Genomic DNA, 19,867 nt, shown 5'->3' with positions numbered 1-19,867 from the left:
CATTTCCCCGTTTACTGCCCTGTCCGCAGCCACCCTCCTCAAACCATGAACGCAGTTAGAAAACACAGCAGCAGAGACTCACAACATCCCCACGCCCGCATTCTGTCCTTGAAGGAAAGAACTATCCATTAACATCAGGGCTTGGAGCTCTCCTGGGTTCCAGGACAACTGGTTCCAATGACCCGAGTCTGTCCTCATGCATGAGAGTTGGGTACAGAACACATGGTAAGAGGTTACAGAGTAGTTCACTGGCCTCCCGAGCGTCTGATTCAGTGGATTATAAAATGTGTTTTAAAAGACAGAGTCCACACGGTGATGGCAATTACACCTGTATTACTTTATGGTTTGTGGAGTGCTTCACATTATTTAATTCAATTAATTTAATCATAAAAAGTCAGCTCAGTAAAATCAAATGACTGTCCAAGGCCAAGCTGACGAAGGTAAAGGTCAGATTCATCAACAAACTGTGCACCGTGGCAGGGGACAGGGCTTCTCTCCAGAACAAGTGCTCTCTTCTCCTCTTTAAAGTGTAACAGGCACTTGATAAAGTATTTAACTGTATAATACTCAACACTGGTGACTTTTACTGAAAAAAAAAAAACTGAAAAAAAAAACCCACTAATATAATCATCTTTCACACTGAATTAATAGTTCCTATGAGGATTTCATTCATTCATTCATTCATTCATTCATTCATGTCAGTCTAGTGGGAATAGGAGCATGCTAGACAAGTACATTCCAGGCCCTTATAGTGATTTTTTTTTTTTTTTGGATTTTTCGAGACAGGGTTTCTCCGTAGCTTTTTTGGTTCCTGTCCTAGAACTAGCTCTTGTAGACCAGGCTGGCCTTGAACTCACAGAGACCCGCCTGCCTCTGCCTCCCGAGTGCTGCCCAGCCCAGTGATTTTTAATGTCACAGAATTTGATTATTATGGGCTAAAAATCTCTTTAAAAAATCTTAAAAGCTGAACTTAATCTACAGAAAATAGTCTTTTAAATAATATGCACACACACACACACACACCTTTTAACATGTGTAAAATTACCTTGCAGGATGAAATAAAATCAAGTTCAGACTAAATTCTTCTCTGATCCTCCTGTGGCAAACCAGCCGCATGCATGCCAGCACATTTCCTGACTTGCATTCTTTCTCCAAGAGAAACTTTTAAACTTTTCACTCGAATTCTACAGAAAACAGTAAAACATCTACGGACGAGTAAAGTTTCCTTTACTGGGAAGAAGGGCTGAAGAATAGAGGTGACAGAGAACACCAGACAGTAACACATAGAACCACAAAGTAACATTCAGGCTGGTAGTGTTCTTAGGTAAGAAACACAAGGCTGAGTGCATGAGACCGTGGCTAACGTTCCAGTTGTGCTGGTATCTGCCGGTGGGAAGTGTGTAGTCCCCAGGCCGTGAGCCCCTGGAGGGCTGGCACTTGGTAGGTGCTCGGCCAGCGCTGTGAATATGCAGAATGAAATGCTCTGTCTCCACTGGGTAGGTGCTCGGCCAGCGCTGTGGATGTGCAGAATGAAATGCTCTGTCTCCACTCCGTAGGTGCTCGGCCAGTGCTGTGGATGTGCAGAATGAAATGCTCTGTCTCCACTCGGTAGGTGCTCGACCAGTGCTGTGGATGTGCAGAATGAAATACTCTGTCTCCTGACTAGGACGTGCTATGACACTGAATATACTGAGTCACTTTGTTTTTGATTATGGTGATTCATTGTTATTTTTATTTCCACAAATTAAAAAGAAATTTGGGAAGAAAGGCTATAAAATTATTATGGAGTTAGATTTTGCTGCAAAAAAAATTAATAATCGGAGTCGTCCCATCTCAGCCTCCTAGGTGACTACTGCTGACAGTTCAGAGCGCAGGCTTCCAGGCTTTTGAGTAGGTTGATTTTTTTTCAACGTTTATTTTTATTATCTTTGTATGGGTGTTTTTTCTACATGTCTGTCTGTGCATCAGTCACATGCCTGGTGGTCACAGAAGTCAGAAGAGGGATTCTGGGACTCAAACAGGTCCTCCTGAAGAACAGTCAGTGCTCCTAAGTGTTGCACATCTCCACAGCCCGCTAAGGGCTGAGCATCTCTGCAGCCTGGGTCAGGTTGGTTTTTAAGAGTGTGTATGCACAGACATGGACACTGAAATGTGTTTCTTACAAAGCAAAACAGTCTCAGCATAAGACCTAGCAATCTCTGCTTCTAGGCATGGACCCAATCAACTGGACTGACTTCTGCGTACAAAATGTTTACAGCAGTCAATCCATAATGAAATCAGACAAGTGACATTCATGATGTCACTCAATAGATAAATGGATAATGGGTACATCCATTAGTATTAAAAAGATATGCACCAATAAGCCATGAACACAGATGATAAGCTAAAGAAGCCATCTGAAGAAGCTATAAATATAAATATAAGCTATACATATAATCCCACCTATGTGATATAAAAAGGCAAAGCTTCATAAATAGTAAAAAAAAAAAAAAAAAAAAAAAACAACTATAACCACAATCTCCATACCAAAACTAACCAAACCACCACAACAAAAGACAAAGTAAAAACTGTTATCAGGTAGTTAGAACAAGAACTATATGGGTGACATGCAGAGGATTCTTGGGGAGTCAAGGTGCTGTGTGTGAAGACGTTACACTAGAAGCACAATTCTAAGAGTAAACCTTTATATAAACTAAGGGATATACAAACATAGCAATTGTAAGAAACTACCACACTAATGCAAGATGATAATGAAGGGTGAAGTTGTATATAGGTTAGGAATAGATAAATACAAATCTATGTAGTGGCTGATCAATTTTGCAAATATAAAACTGTACAAAATTTCTAATAAAACATTTAAAAATTATTTTTTAAAGAATAAATTTGCTCAGACACATTTTAAAGTCAACTTTTAAGATTAGAATTGTATAAACTGACAACATGACTGCTCTGTGGCACGGTTAAGGAGGAGACTTTCATTGTAGATATGAGAGAGGGAGAACAGCCAGCGGCGTCTGGAAGGGTCCGGAGCAGACAGAGAAAGAAGTAGACTGGGCATGGCCAGGGCTGTGTGTTGAGAGGAGAAGAGCAGGGGACAGAGAATAGAGAAAACATAATGGGAGAAGCAGGAGGCAGGAGCGGGAGCAAGAGAGAGCAAGAGACAGAGACAGAGACAGAGACAGAGACAGATATATATATATATATATATATATATATATATATATATATGAGAGAGAGAGAGAGAGAGAGAGAGAGAGAGAGAGAGAGAGAGAGAGAGAGAACCACCCATAGTGAAGTTAGCAGGGTTCTAAGGAGAATGAGTAGCTCGGGGAGGAAGGAAACAAGCTGGAGGGAGTTTAACATAGAGGAGGAGGTGAGAAGGGTTAGGATGTCTGCATGGACTTTGATATGCTGACAGGTGCCACAGGGAGCTGGGTCCCTTCTTCTAGAAGTTAGGGAAACTTAGTTTTGGTGGATGGAAACTAGTTTTCAAAGTTCTTGAGGAATGCTAGCTTTTATCTAACTGCCAGAAATCCTCCTATAGTCCAGGCTGAGCTCATTTCTGGATACACGGACTATCTTTTGGGGTTTGGGGAAGTGGAGTTTCCTTTGGACCTGATGAAAAAGCAAGGCCCAAGGACTCATAGGTAATTTTCCCCCAGAGTTGCTCAGAAAGAAACACGGCTTTGAAAAATTTGAAGACAACCACGGAACCAGAGAAAGGCAGATTCTAAAACTCGCTGCACTGTGTAGAAGCCCGAACAGATGTAGTTCCAGAAGTAAACGTAAAGAGCCACACACTACAACTCCCGCTGCCAGGACACTCGAATGTCCGTGTGCACTTGGAAGACAGACTTCTGTCCTCTCTACAGAAGAACTGATGGGCAAATGTTCGCACTCTGTAATTTTCCAGCTGAGTTTTTAAAACAGAAAGCAGTACCAGGCTCTTTTACAATGAAAGGCAAAGAGACTTTCAGGGAGGGAGGGAGGGTGGGCGCACATGCACACACACAGAGACTTTAGATTCAATTCAAACCAAGAGATCTTTCAGAAACTTAGCCATGTAATTTCACAATACAATTCAAAGGGGTGTTGGATTTTAGAAGACTGAATTCTTTAAGAAGTACATTGCCCAGTGTACTCATTAAACTAACACACAGAATTTGAACATCTTGCACTGCTTACAAAAGGAACTAAAATCCCACAGCACCTCTACTAAGAAATCTCAGTGTGTTACTAATTCCTCTTTTAGTGGGTTATTGGTATAATAAGCAGGCAAGCACCCAGGAACCCAGTGTGATGCAGTTAGTATAGTTACACACCTTAGTTAAGGCTTACCAGCTAGTACTGACAGCTTAGATGGAAAAAAGATAAATTCCTACTAAATAGGCTTTACTGTTCTTCACATGAGATACCTCATCCTACTCCAAACTAACTTTCTTCTTGAATATTTTTAGGGTTAGAAACTTCAGGAAGCCAACTTGAGGCTTTGATCTTACATATGCCCTCTTTCTCCAAACATTTTCTAATAATTAAAAAACAGGGATCTCAATATTCAGTAAGCTACCTCTAGCGTCTAGTGTTTGTTAGGGTCAGAATCATAGACCTCAGATTTAAGAACTGGAATTATACTACAAAAATAGCAGCACAGCATCTACAAGGTTTAAGAAGGGAATGGTAGCGGGTTCACACACAGAAGAAGTGACCGATTATGGCTCGGGCTTTAAAGCTCTATGCCCACTTCTTTAAGGATATTATTTTTTAACAAAATCACTCATATCACAATACTACAGAGCACTTACTAAATGCCAGGCACTGTTACCAGTACTAGTGATGTAACAAAAACTTGTGCTGTCTTTGGGAGTTTTACTGGTAGGGACACACAGGCATAGATGGCCAATGCACCACAGTATGTTAAATCCTAAACGTTTCAAAGCACAGGAGTGTTTTCGGTACAGTAGACTGGAGAGAAAGTTTCCAAGGAGGGAGGAAATAAATCCAAAACGAGACCCAGAAGAGATTTCCTGGGCGGTGGGGAAGGGGACTGTTACAGGCCTATGGGTGTCAGAGTTTTCCACACAACAGCTCAAGGACACGAGACAAGATGGGCTATTCCAAGAAGTCAGCACGTCTGCCACGAACTGACCACAGCCCATGGGAGGAGACGTTGACAGGTTAGCATGCTCTGCAGCTCGGGTCTGACTGCATTACCCTGTTTTCCTGTAGCCGTTATCCAGTAACTTCTAGCCAATCGGCCTTTTCTCCCGCAGCTCAATAAATAGCCCCTGGTAGTCTCCTCTCTGCCCCTTTGCCACCCCACTGCTCCTGCTGATTTCAACACTGAGCTCCACTGGACTGCTCAATGGCTGGGATGACAAGGTGCACTCCCAAGTCCCCTGCACACAGTGCTGAGGAACGAACCCAGGGCTTTGTGCATGCTAGTCCCTATTCCAAGCCAAAATTACACTATTTTTATTTATTTATTTTGAGCCAAGGTCTCACTCTGTAGCCCGAGCAGGCTTGGAACTCACCGTGTTGCCTCAGCTGGCCTTGGACTTGCACTAACATCCAGCCTTTCACACATATTTGCTCCCTGTTCCCCAATCCGACCACTTCAGAGATTCTTTCACTACACCAACCAAGCTCCTTAGTTTCTGATGTGCCTACTTCCACATAGTTGTACAAATCTGGACAGAGACGCCTGCCATGGGAGAAGTCTGAACTTGCAGGTTCCTCCCACAATTAGACATACAAATTCAAATTCAATAGCCAAAATCTGAGCACATGATTTTTTTTCAATTGAAAATGGATTTTTTTCATACAATATATTCTGATTATGGTTGCCCCTCCCCCAACTCTTAAAAACACAAAACTGGGAACCATAATATATATATTTAAAAAAGACCCATAGGGCATAAAAAAATAAAAACCCAGACAAAGCATTATGAGACCAAATACATACACACACACACACAAACACACACCATGAGTTTGTTTTGTGTTGGCCGTCATTGCTGGGCATGGGGCCTGGCCTTTAGACTGGTGTATACCCAGTGAGACTGAAACTCCACTGGAGAAAAGAATGCTGTGGTCAACTGGAGAGGGCTTCTGGGTTAGGTATGGGGCTTGTGTCTATTTCTCCTGTCAGTGCTGGGACCCTATCTGGCGCCATCATGGAAGGAATGATTTTTATCTCTAGGCAACTAAAGCCTTCTCTGAAGTCTGCTAGGCCACTCATTTGTTTCTGAAAAGACTGACTCTCCTAATACAGACAGGTGTTACTGAAAGACACGTTGTCTCAGAGAATCATCTAAGTTGAACTATTGTGTGGAGGTCATAAAGTCAAAGGAAAGAAAGAAAAGCCTTAACTTTAAAATTATTTACTTACTTACTGTGCTTACATGCACACGTATGATCCAGTGGACAATTTATGAAGCTGACCATCCCCTTCAAATACATGGGCGCTAGGACTGAACTCAGGTAGTCAAGACTGTATCAAGTCTTTTATCTGACCAGGATCTTGCTAGCTAAAAAGGGCTTAACTTGCAAAGTAGGAAAGATAGGAACTTTCAGTACCTGCTGATGGGTCTAGAGACAATGGTCAAAATTTACTAAAACTTCAAAACACCTTAGAAAATTTGATTCTAAAAATGTGCTTAAAGAAATAATTAAGGATGCCTGAAAAGAATTGGTTCATGGATACTGACCAGAGCTGTTTATAACCGGGAACTATATAATGGATTAAAAACTAGCAGGGGGACCAGAGACATGGCTGGGGCTTAAGTGTACTTTGTGATCTGGCAGAGGACCAGGTTGGGCTCCCAGCGCCCAAATGACAGCTCACATCTGTCTGTAACCCTGTAATCGGTCGAATTCAGGAGATTCGACTTTCTCTTCTGGCTTCTTCTGGTGTCAATCACGTACATGGTACACACATGTGCATACAGGCATTCATACACACGTATAAATAAAAACACAAGTTTTTAAAGGGAAAAAAACTAGCAGGGTAGCAGGGCATGGTGGTGCTGTCCGTAAGATACTTTGACAGGAGGACTGGGAGTTCAGGACATCAGCAGAATACCCTAACATATACGCACACACGCACAAAAAAAAAAAAAAAAAAAAAGCAATCCAATAAATAAAAAATATAAGAAATTAAATGTGTATTTACTGAAATTAAAAGTTTGGCACACACTATTTAAGAAACATCCCAAATATGTCTACATAACTCATATTTTAATGATTACATGTAGTGTCTAGGTTATCATGTATTTATGTTTATTATTCTAGTTTGCTTTCTGTAGCTGTGAATGAACATTCTGACCAAAATCAATTTGTGGAGGAAAGGGATCATTTGGTTTAGAGTTCCAGGTCACAGTCCATCGCTGAAGATCTGGGCAAGAACTGAGGGAGACACTATGGAGGAGCAAGGCTTACTGCTTGTTTCTTAGCCTCCTGGCTAGATTTCTGACACATCCCAGTACGTCTGGGGGTGGAACCCACCACAGTGGGCTAGTCCATTCTACATCAATTAACAATTAAGAAAATGCCCCACAGACATGTCCACAAAAGAGAGGGGACCTGTGTATGGGGATGATTTGTAACAATGTCTACCTACGGGTAAAGAGAACACAAGGAAATTTACACTGTTTCCTGTTTCAGTTTTCTAAAATGAACCTATGTTACTTCATTTTTTTTTTTTTTTTGAAAGATAGTAAAGAGAAAGCAACCTATCCACGGGCAAGAAAAAAAGAGAAGCCACGTAGACTGAGTCCCACCAGTGAGCCTGCACTACTGCAGAAGCACCCACAGTGGCCCCAACTGCTCTACCACAAGCTAGAAAGCGCTCAGTCATCCAGTACAAGTTGCTTGTTTAACAATGTATTAATCCATGTAGGGCGTGTTAACACACACTGTGATCCACAACTCTACGTGGAGGAGGAGGACTGAGAGTTTGAAGTCAACCAAGCTATAATGAAAAATCTATCTTAAATGTTAAAAAAAAAAAATCACACACTGAGTTGAATTTAATGATAAGAAGGATAAAGGTGTGGGGGGAAGGTGGGGCAGCCAAGTGGGGTTGGAGGGACAGCACTCCGGTCCTCAAGCTCCCCCGCAAGTCTGCTCAGGCAGTCCTATTTTCCTTAGTGACAAACAAGTACCCTTTGCTGCAAAATCAGAATTTTGTCTAAAATGCTTAGCATTTTGTTTAATTTATAACTGCATTTACAACCTAGTCTATGGGACCCAATAACATGAGTAACAGTAACCACAAATCCAAATTCCCAAAACAAAGGGCAAAAGAAGGCAAGGCAGGAAGGGTCCAACAACCACAGAAGAGGACAACTTCCTGTCGGTGGTGGTGTTTGGTGGGTAGCAGAGTCTCCTTAGTAAAAGTAAAGAAGCATTGAGCCTGGGCTGAGCCTGGGAAGCATGAGGGTGAGAGATGACCACAGAAAAACCAGGAGGAAATGCTTTTGCAAACTGGTGTTTATATGCATAATCAAACATTAGTCCATAAACCCCTCCTCCTCTCAGCAGGGGAGGGAGCCTGCCAAGCCTCACCACAGTCTGTGTAGAGCTTCTCACGTACCAGGCAGTGTGTGAAGGACTGTATATTTAAATGTTAACTAATGAATTAAAAGATGCAGTTTCCAGGAAACCTGGGAGAAAGAAAAAAAGCAGGAACTGAAGACTAGGAAACCTAGACTCAAGTCCTAACAGTGTGCAATCTACCAATAGGGCAGAAACAGGTTTCTTTTTGAGTAAAATGGGGATGGAAATACGGCTGTTCCACCTACTTCATAGGATTACTGTGCGAAACAAGCAAGACACTGGAGGGCTATGCAAACATTAGTCATTCTTGGTCATTTTAATCCGATTTTATTTTTATAAATTGTTGGAAGGTGGGGGCTACTATGATTCATGAGCTCAAACACCTATGAGGATAGACCCGGCCATCAGACATCTTCTGAAAATCTCCCAGGGAGATAATGATATTCAAGAGAAATAGAGTCACATTAGCCATACATTTTTGCCCTTTTCAAAGGTCATGAACTTTCTCTAACTTAATTAGTACTTTGCAAAATCAGGAAGCAAAAGCCTTCTTAAAGGACTCTAACCTGCAAAACACTAAAAATGATCCCAGGTGAAGGTGCCAAGAGAAAGCGCTTCCTCTGGTTTACCTGGTGTTGAGGAACTTCTCAAATCGCTAAGGAACCCCTGAAAACACAAGTATCACTTTTACCAGGCTCCATCTCTCTTTTCCTGTGTTCTTGGTCCAAAACCACAATTTAAAGTTTAGAAGTGAAACTTTTAATTTTTGAAAGCGAAACTGAAAAACAAAATCAGTTAACCTGCGTTCCATCATATGTATCTTCATCAAAACCAATGGAAACGATCAAAGCGAAAATGCTTAACTTGTGTAAAAAAGGAAGTGGACCAGCAGGTCTGTGCAAGGCTGTGGTGACGTCTGCGCCCCCACGATGATGGCCATCCCATCGCACATCTAACTTTGCTACCCTGAAAGATTTCTTTCCCAACTTTCACATTTCTAGGCAAGTAGAAAGACGTTTCGAAATAATTTGCTCCCGGCTACGGTTCAGAGACTCACACCCATCATCAGAACCATGCTTTCTTTTCAGACAGTTTTAAAACATACTTACTTCAGAACCATAAGAAAAATAAATACTAAGTAAGATCTTAACCAGATGACTTATAAAATAGTAAACAGTTATAGCACTTCATCGAACAAAACATTTTATTTTCATAGTAACGGACTATGTAATACAACCTCTATTTTAGAAGCTTTCAATAAAGTATTGCTGCTTAACAAATATGTAATTTAAGATGAGATTTTTGGAAACAAATTCCTTCATCTCTTATTGTGAGCCCTACTTCCAAGTTACTCACTCTCTAACTCCAACATGGAAACCAGCATTCTCTAGAGAGAACACACATTAATCACATCCCTACCAAAGCCATTCTCCCTTAACTTCAGATCTGAGGCCATTAGGTATCCTGACAAGATTTTATTAAGGTGTAAGGATTATGAATGCCCACAGAGCAGGACTAAGAAAACAGTGACATGTCATTGCCTACAAAATCAGGCTTCAAAGAGTAATACAAGATTTGGCCATGCAACTGGTGAACTTTATTTAATTACACTAACTATGTATATTAATTACAGTAATTTGTAGTTCTTCCCTCAAAGGTCATAAGATGGCAGTTTTTGTCTTAGTTCTAGTGCTGGTCCCTGAGCTCACAACTTCACTGTGGAACCAGGTTCAGGGGACTCAACAAAACAGAGAAGCATTCACAGGCTCTTGACTATGCACATGAGCACCTGGTTGACTCCTTCACCTCCAAGGCTTTGCTCAAACCTAACTTTCTCAATGAAGTCGATCCTGATGATCCTGCTAATTCCTCAACTGCCTCCTGCATCCACCCAGGCAGCCTAGGTCCCCTTAACCTGTTTACTTATTCCTTCTTCTTCATCATCTTTACTCTCTCCAACACAATACATATTTATTGTTTCTCTCCTGCATGCTAGAATGTCAGTTCCACAAAGGTAGAAGTCTTTACTTTGTTCACTTGATGTGCCCAAGGGCAATGTCTGTTCTCCGAGCAAGCCTACAATGTAAACAACCCCTTCACCTTGTACCCTGTCCTCCATCACTGTCAATCAATGGCCTCACTCTAACTACCTCATGGGACAATGCGCTGGCACTCACTGGAGTTGCTGGCTCTAGCAGTCTGCCATGTGGGTCCTGGGGTCAAACTCAAGTTGTCAGGTTTGGCAGCAGAAGCCCTTACTGCTGAGCCATCTTAAGAGCTCCACACCTCCATTTTTAACAAACCTGTGACTTTCCATGGTGACTACATTGCTCTCTTCTTCAAGATCTATTTATTAAGTTGGGCAGTGGCAATGCTCACTTTTAGTCCCAACACTAGGGAAGCAGAGGCAGGGAGACCTTTGTGCTCAAAGCCTGCCTGGTTTATAGAGTGAGTTCCAGGATAGCCAGGGTGGCACAGAGGAAAGGAAAAAAACAAAACCAAAAAAAGAAAAGAAAAATCTCTTCATTGATCAGATTCAGTGTGTTGGCACCATGCTAAGCTAGCTGATACAGTGGTACATGGAAGGCCATTGTTTCCATGTAGTTTCAATAATAATAATAGCTATCATTATTCTTGAAATTTATTATTATTATTATTGAAAGACCACCATGTTTCTGATTACAATCAGAGCAGATGGAAGCAGGGGAGGCCGAGAGCAGGAAGGGCTGAGGTGAGGGCAGGTCCTAGTAAAAGAACCTCCTGGGCCCCCTGTTCCTTCTGACACCATCAGTGCACTGTTTTCTTCTGCCCCCTCTCTAAAACTACAGTCTCCTTGGCTCGTTAAAACCTTCCTGGGTGACCTCACTACACATCACATGCACCACCCCATGCACTAAGGTGACTCCTAAACCTGTATCCCCAGTTCAGAGCTCCCTGGACTGGAACCATACTTCCTCCCAAGAGGCACATTTCCTTACACAATGTCTGACAGTCACCAAATGCAAAATTCAGACCTCACAAGTATAAAAACTGCCACCCAAGACAAACAAAAGCAAAACCAAGCAAACAAAAACACATAAATACCATCAATTACCTTCTCTTTCTCTTACAGATGATGTGTATTTTTAAAAAAATCATATAAATCTGAACTCAAATTCACCACTCTTTGATCTCCTACACCAGTATCCAAACTCACATCAACTCCCATGTTGTTATTCTCCGCATTCCGCCACTCTGTGTTATCTACCCGGATACCAAGAAAACTTCCTAAAATACTTCTTCAGACTACAGAAAAATACAAATTCCTCCACGTCAACATAAAAGATCTGCCATCTTGTCTTTTCCCACCCTCCAAGGCTTGTTGCAAGGGACCCGGGAGGAAGATGCATACCCATTAAGCCTCATCAAGGCTCCTGCCTCCCTTGGTTCCTAGATGCTTGCATATACTAGTCCCACAATCTCTAATCTCTTGCCCTACCTTGTCAATCTAATAACAGAAAACACAACAATAATAATAACAACAACAACAACCCAAAAACTCCAGTTACTGATCCTCCTTTTGTTACTCTTCCCCGGCTGACCACCCTGCCCCATCCCTATAAAAGACAGAGTTGAGTATTTCTTCCATATCTATTATGGCACTTACCAAATTATGATTGCATGTCTCTTTTCCTGACTAAATTACACACTTCTTTTGACAGTGTACTTTCTCCTCCCCAGGCTCTGCATCTCCAGACCCTGGCACAGAGTCGGCAGCTCTATCACTAGGATGGACTAAGCTGTTTCTTTACAATGGGATCCTAGCGTATTTTCAAAATGCCTAAAGCCATTCTAAGAGCCTGACTGTGGACTTGGGGGAGAGAAAGGGAGGCCTTGAAGAAAAGAGGGATTCCAGAAGAATCCACAAAAATGGTAAGGCTACATGACAAAGATTATGTCTACACAAATTATGTCATTTATAATGGCAAAAGAAACTTAAAAATTGAAAATAACTAATGTAAAACTTAAAGATTCATTCAATGAATCCTTTTAAAAATAGTAATTTTAGAGAAAATGATTGGTCATTCCAAACACATGCCATATCATGACTGGCATTACAACACAATGTAAGTGACAAACAGATGCATTTAAAAACATTTAAAGGGCTGGGGGGCTACAGTATTAGCAGTATTTATTATATCTAGGCAATCTACTACCACTAACATCACTAAACAAATATTTCCTAAGAACCAGTCTGTTTGCTGTAGTATAGATGTCCTGGAACAAAACACGTCACACTTACATAAACCAAAGAGTTAATAAGAGTTTAAAACAAGTACATGGGTACTCTACTCTAAATTTACAGCCTATAAAAGCTGGAAAGATCTTAGAATTTCTCTGGAAAGTAAACTGGAAGCAATTTTGGTAAAAAAGGGTAGAAGGCTCCGGCTGCTGTGAACCACGATAATGACCCGACCGCTCGGTGTGCCCAAATCACTTGTGGACAGAAGGTGGGAGACTCTTTATCGTCAGAGCTCCCCTTCCTGTTAGCAAGTGTTCAATTTTACAGACTGGATCCGCCTCGCTGGAAACTTGGTCCTTCATCCATCATCCACCACACTCTCCTCTCTGCTGTTTGCCCAGCACCACTTCCTGCTCTGCCCTCAAAGACTTCCTGCATCTATCTGAATCTTTACATTCCTCTTCTTTCAAGCAGGGAACAGCCATTTAGGATGGAGTGAGCATCTCCTGGGGAGTTCTAGGAAAGGCAGGAGGCTGTGTGTTTGCAGGGTGTGACTGGGATTCACAAAGAACCTCAAGGTTTTTTAAAGTTATTGGTTCATACTATAGCTCAGGGATAAAGAGAACCTAGGGCGAGGTATGTGGTAGAAGAGACTACACTATTTCTCACTGTGATTATTTTACTAGCCTCCCTCATGAATGGAAAACACTTTTAGAGCTCCCGAGGATTTTCAGTTTCTTAAAAATACATGATCACAACACACTCACTCTGCCTTAAAAGATCCCACAGTTTCATGGTCTAGGCATATGAAGGAGTAAGTATAAACTCCCAAAATTCCACAAGGCTTACATCACTGATGATAAACATGCTATGAAACAGCCCTTCAGAGATGCTTTCCCAGGAAACGCAAGTTATGGAAATTTGTAATGAAAACAGACATGCAGCTATCAAAGAGCAGTGCAGGAATACACAGAGGGTTATGTGCACACTGTTGTAAGGTCAAAATTAAGTGTTGAGACTGTCGCCTGGAGTCATTTATTCCTTTGTCAACCTTTTAGGGATCATGCACTCTGTGTCTGGTCGAATTCTAGGTGTTAAGCTACATCAAAAGCGGGGGGGGGGGGGGGGGGGGAGCTGTTGGGATCCCTGTCTGTATGAAGAGTCTCATTGGATCAAAACAGACCAGAAAAAGAAGTCAAACCCTGTGTCTGGCAGAAGTAAGTACAAAGATGGTCTGGTATTCCAAAAGGAAGGAAGCAAGACACTTACCATCTGGGGAAAGATACTGAGCAGAGGAAGCACCATGAACAAACACTCCAAAGTCGGAAGATGTTTATTGTTTAAGGAACAGCGAGCAAGTCTGTGTGGTTTTAGCAGAATGGGAGAGGAGAGTGGTGGGTGAGATCAGGGGTCAGGGTGAGGGGCTAGGGCTGACTAGGAAGGAGTAAAGCTTTCCTGGGCAGCAGTGGTGGCAAAGCCACGTGACCCCAGGTAACTAGAGCACAACCAAACAGAAGAAGGGGCAGGGGGGATGTCTAATGGCTGTTCGGAATGCAGAGGCTGGCCTAGTCAATGAGGAGAATACATACGACGTGAGCATGCTGGGAAAGGTGGGAGGCGGGGTTCTGTGTGTGTGTGTGTGTGTGTGTGTAAGTATTTAGCCTCCGACTGTCTGATGAGTTGTGGAAGGGAGCTGCAGGTCAGAAGGCAGCTGGAGAAGAAGCAGGCAGGCAGCTGACCTTTTAACACAACAATACAAGCCTTCCAGAGAGTTGCCCTGGCAGCTACTCTGTAAGGAAAAACGCGGAAGTCTTGGCAAGATCTGTGTGGGGAATATATTTCCTTTACATTTTATGTAGTAGGGGAAGGGGTGGGGCTGAAGCAAGAACTAAAAATTACCACAAACTGAACTGGTCTAACTAACAGTGAATCACAGACAAAGATGACTTAAGAATGGGCCTGAGAAAGCAAACAGGAGTTTCTATTTCTCAAAGAGCAAGCGTTCCTAAATGTCCAGTTAACCCAGTGTGCACAACTACCCTAACTCACACGAGGAAGGAGATTTCATTGTCATCGTGCACTTTGCATCAAAGGTATTCAAGGCCAGAGTCAGGGTCGCGCTCACTGTTGGAGCAGTCCAGTACCAGTGTTTGGTTAGACTCAAGGGCCTGGTTTTAAGGGGTAAAAAGTCTAGCCGGAGAGCCCTCACCTCAGAATCCAGAGCTAGCGGTATCCTGATAACACTCTGAGGTACTACTAACAAACTTAGAAACACGTAGAGAAGATGTTTTCCTTGCTTAGGACCACCTGTGCAAGTCAACGGACCTCAGGGGAAGCAAGCGATTACTCACTCACGAAACAAGGCCATTTGGGCTAAGTGTAGATTGCTGTTTGGAACAGACTGATACATAGGTCAAAATATTAAAATGCTGCAAAAAGAGACTTTTCCTTAATACCCATCAGGAACTGCAGTAATTCTGCCCTTTGGGGACAAAGAACAAAAGTCATAAGGAAATCTTGGGCAGTCTTTTCCTTCTGAGCCCTTCAAAAACATAGGAGACTTATGAAACCGGTGTGCTTTGCAATGGCATGGCTTTTGTTGTTGTAATGGCAAATTACAAATTTATTATTATTTATCTTGATATAAAAGCGCACTAAAATGACAGTAGCTCCTATTCACTCGGGATTATGGAATGGTATAAAATCCCCGAGAGGAATTACAGGAGTAGGAAAACCCAGTAAGTAATTATATTTCTTATTATCGACCAGGCACAAACGCCTAAACTTCTGCCAGGTGAAAAACATCTTTCTCTAAATTTGTTTAAATTTAATTACATTTCACTTATTTACTAGGTTTGTGTGTGAGTGTGTTGGCGGGGGGGAGGGGGCGACACTTGCGTGTAGAGGTCAGAGGACGACTTGCTTCCACCGGGAGAATCCGGGGACCGATCTGGTATCAAAAGGCTTGGCAGCAAGCGCCTTTACCTGCTGAGCCAACTCACCGGTCTCTAAAAACATCTCCCTACAGGCCGTCATGTTACACACGTATCATTTTACTCGAGAAAAAATGCTTACAGTTCACACTTCAAAGCCAGCTTCCACGGAGCTTTTTAAAGTCAAGCTCGCTCATAACAATAATTTAGAATGCAAGCGTCTGGATTTGCAATATTCTCTCCCGTCTACCGCCTTCCGCGAAGCATTTTTTCCAGCTAACACCAGAACATCCCTCAGACTCACTTCAATACGAAACACACGCCTTAAAAACCACAAAAAAGCTCAGCGGTGGTTTGGAAGGTGCTGTTAGCTGTGCCCGTCGGCAGCATTAGAACCGGCGGGGAACCCAGGGTGCTCGGAACGGTGCCGCGGGGTCCGGGCCGCTTCCCGGCCGGACGCTGCGGTCCGGCGCATCCCGGGGGCGCCCCCCGCCCGCAGGCCGGGGCGGGCCTCACCTTGTACACATCCCCGTAGGTGCCGCTGCCGACCCTCTGCACCAGCTCGTAGTCGTGCTGCGGGTTCCGCCTCAGGATGTCGGCGGCAGGCCGCAGCGGGGCCTCCATCTTCGCAGCGCCCAGCCCGGGGCTCTGCCCGCGGCGCCCGGATCCCGCTAACGAGGACGCGCGGCGCTTCCCAACATGGAGCCTCGGCGCGCAGCTGCGCCTGCACCCGCGAGAGCGAGCGCGGGGGCGTCACGGGCCGCGACCCCGGCGGCCTCCGGGCCTCCCCGGCCCCGCCAGGCCCCGAGCTGTCCGCACCCGAGGGGCCGCCTGTGCCCGGCCGAGCGAGCGAGCGAGCGCCGCGGCGGAGACCCGCGTCCTCTCGAAGACGGCCGTGCGCACAGTCGCCGCTGCCGCCGCCGCACCACGTTCCCCACCCGCGGCTGCGTCACCGGGAGACACGTTCGCGGCCGGCGTGGACTGAGCCGGCCCGCCCGAGAGCGCAGGCCGCGGGCCCAGACTGCCGCCCTGAGGCCCGCCGAGCGCACGACACCCTCGCCGCCGTCGCGCCCCGCCTCCCAGCGGCTTGCGGGGCGCCCGGGGGCGTTCGTGCGGCTTCTGACCCGCCCAGGCCCGGCCGGGATTCGTCCGGTCGCCAGCGGGACGAGAGGAGGGGGGGCGAGTACGCAGCTCGCGAGAGCGCTGCCCTCCTAGTTCTACACGGTGGAGGTAAACTGAGGCCGCCCTGGTCGGAGGTGGGGGAGTGCCGGGTTAACTAAAGACCGGCACACCCGACTGCTCCTTCCTGTTTTACCGACTGCTTCCCGTGGTACCGGTTGTGAGGCTGGACCGCACACCTGACCTGCACAACCTGTCTTTCACCGGGGTTTCCCGAGCCATTTCTGAAAACCCCCAATTCCTACGAAGTCCGGTGGTCTCTGGTCACCACAGTATTGCAGCTTTAACGGGACCAGGAGTTCTGCAGATGCTAAAACAAAGCTGGGGACCTTGGTCTGGTTCTGGCTCCAACGTTCCAAAGTAGGTGAACTGGCATTCCTCTCAACAACTCAGTGACCTTGTCTGTAGATGGAAGAGGATGAAGTTTTTGCATTTGACACCCCAGAAATGTTTGTAAAGCTTTTTACAGGATTGTAGAGAGGATTATCAAATCTAAGAGGTTTTGAACCGCTTAACAATACACAGGATATTGAGCAGGAATCAAGAGAAATGATTGGCTAATGTTTCACAGTCTGAGTTCCAATCTTGTTCTGAAGGTAGAAATTAAGTTACCATTTTAAGGTAGACTGGTAAAGTTATTTCTAGAGTGCTGCCGAGATTTGCAGCAGAAAAACCAGATAAGGACTGGAGAGAGGGCTCAGTGGTTAAGAACAGAGTTCTATAGAGCACCTGGGTTGATTTGCCCCATCTGCGTGACTATTCACAACTGTCCGTAAGTCTGAGGAGTCGGACGCCCTCTTCTGGCCGTAGGCACCAGGCACGCTCATGGTGTAGAGACATACATGCAGGCAAAACATAAAATGAAAATTTAAGAAAAATGGGAAGACCCAGGTTAATACATGGCTACTGTATGTGCAGTGACAGAAAAATGACGACAGAACAAGTTTCAGGTGACATGCGGCTCCAGACACAATCCAGTTCTGTTTTGAGAAATGCACTTCTTATAGTCAGTAAGTGAAAAAATGACATTAGCACCTTACCAGAACAGGGAGTATGTGCATTTTCTTGCATTCCACACACAAAGGGCGCTTATTTAGGGGCCATAAGGAAAGCCCAGACTTGCCTGCTCCAGGGACAGAGCCTGTGTGTGTGCGGCCTGCAAAGGAAGAAGCTGAGGAACAGTTCTGTCTTTCAAAGCTTCTTGGCACTTGTTTTGGTGGGCACATACTTTTGGCTTCGATGACTCAAAATCTCTTCAAATGTTCTATTGGTGTCTTAGTACTTGTTTACTGTCATGGATTTATATTGGTCATGTAGTCAAACCCACCCTTACCCGCTCTGAGACTGGGTCATTGTAGAGCTTTCTTGGATTGAGAGCCGTCCACCGGACCGTCCCCAGAACAGTCAGGTAAACTTAAAGGGTGGGCTTGTGTGGTGGGAAAGCAGCCCTCCACGTTCAGGGTCAAAAAGGGTGCACTGCTCCTTTCTGTCGCATGAAATGTATTTGTTCTTATTTATGCCTGTGTTATCCCATAGAGAATTTGAATCAGCGCACACAAAATACTTATTTTTACACAAGATAAAAATAAGTGAGAGGAAACTGTGAAATTTGAAAGGGGGGAAACAGGAAACCAGAACAATGCAACAACAACAACAAAAAAACCCCAGCAGATTTGATTGTGCTTTTTGTTTGTTTGTTTTTGAGGTAAAGATGAACGAGTTGATCGAGAGAGGCCTCTCTTTCCCTGAGATAAAGATGAACGAGTTGATCGAGAGAGGCCTCTCTTTCCCTGATGCAGAGACCTCAGAAAAGTTTCCCTCCTGAGCCTTCACAAATCGGAAACTCTGAATACCCAGTTTGAGACGAGGATAAATATCCTGTGACAGCCCTTTAAGTGTATTATTCTTGAAACACAATATTTAAAATGAATTAGGTAATAAAAAGTTTGAAGTCACAAGTGAAGGTATTTTATGTTGCCAGTAATGGCAGCTCCATATGCTTTGACCATCAGCTGCCAAGCGGATAGCACGGAAAGCCAAGACCTGCGTGATGGTTAAAAATAGTGTCTGCAATAATCATTATTTTACTTGTACCACAGATGATGCAAACAGGAAAACATTTGCTTTGTACTAACTCCAAAATAATTTTAAAGATATTTTTTTCAAAACTACTGAGTTAATAAGCTCAGTGACATAGGTTGTTTGGTAAAGAAATTTAAATTCAATTTAGTGTAAACAAACTGAATCGGTTTAGTTCATATACTAAAAAAATTACACGTATAATTTCAAGGTTGAAAGTTATAGCAAATCATTGTAGCTAACGTTGAAAGAACTCTTACAAATCGCTCAGTTTTTATGACAAGATATGGAATAAGAAGAAACTTGGCTAAATAGGTAATCTCATCCAAAACTAGTACATATATATGTATTACTTTAAGGTGTGTTATGCATATAAATATATATTTATACATATATAAAGTGCTATATGTATTATTTTAAGGTACATTAACTTGTTTGTGGTGCCTTTGTTTAACTGTGAAGCTGTGATTCTTTGCCTGTCTAAAACACCTGATGGTCCTAATAATGTGCTGAACGGCTAATAGCAAGGCAGGAGCAAGGCGGGGGGGGGCAGAGAAATGAGGAAAAGGAGGAGCAAGAGAGAGCAGGGGGAGGAAGACTTCAGGACACAGGCACCCAGCCAGCCACAGGGGAAGAGTGAAAGTAAGATACACAGGAGTAAGAAAAGGAAAAGTCCCAGAGGGAAAAGGTATTTGGGATAATTTAAGAAAAGCTGACCAGAAACAAACCAAACTAAGGGTGAACATTCATAACTTAGAATAAACCTCATGTGTGATTTGTTTGGGAGCTGGGTGGTTGCCCCCCCAAAAGCCAAAAGAGTAAAACATCACACAACATACACACACAGAGAGACACATAGATGCATAGTTCATACTTGACATGCAAATGTTTTCCAGAT

General features: G+C 43.7%; 2 protein-coding genes across 2 annotated transcripts in view; one reads left to right on the top strand and one right to left on the bottom strand.

Annotated features, from left to right (window-relative positions):
• The window catches only part of Map4k5 (mitogen-activated protein kinase kinase kinase kinase 5), an 89,720-nt gene extending 72,994 nt beyond the window's left edge, over positions 1–16,726 (bottom strand). Inside the window, exon 1 of the mRNA XM_057782219.1 lies at positions 16,228–16,726. Coding sequence (XP_057638202.1) covers positions 16,228–16,335 — 108 coding nt within the window. The 5' untranslated portion in view covers positions 16,336–16,726. The remainder of the gene's footprint in view (positions 1–16,227) is intronic.
• Positions 16,727–17,103: 377 nt separating this feature from the next.
• Atl1 (atlastin GTPase 1) overlaps positions 17,104–19,867 on the top strand; it is a 76,671-nt gene continuing 73,907 nt past the window's right edge. The window contains exon 1 of the mRNA XM_057782217.1: positions 17,104–17,250. The gene's annotated coding sequence lies outside the window, so the exon portion shown is untranslated. The remainder of the gene's footprint in view (positions 17,251–19,867) is intronic.

The sequence above is a fragment of the Chionomys nivalis genome, chromosome 10 (assembly GCF_950005125.1).
Source record: "Chionomys nivalis chromosome 10, mChiNiv1.1, whole genome shotgun sequence".
NCBI classification, from domain to species: Eukaryota; Metazoa; Chordata; class Mammalia; order Rodentia; family Cricetidae; genus Chionomys; species Chionomys nivalis.
Note: the sequence above shows the minus strand (reverse complement) of the source record. Positions and strands in the feature narration are given on the sequence as shown.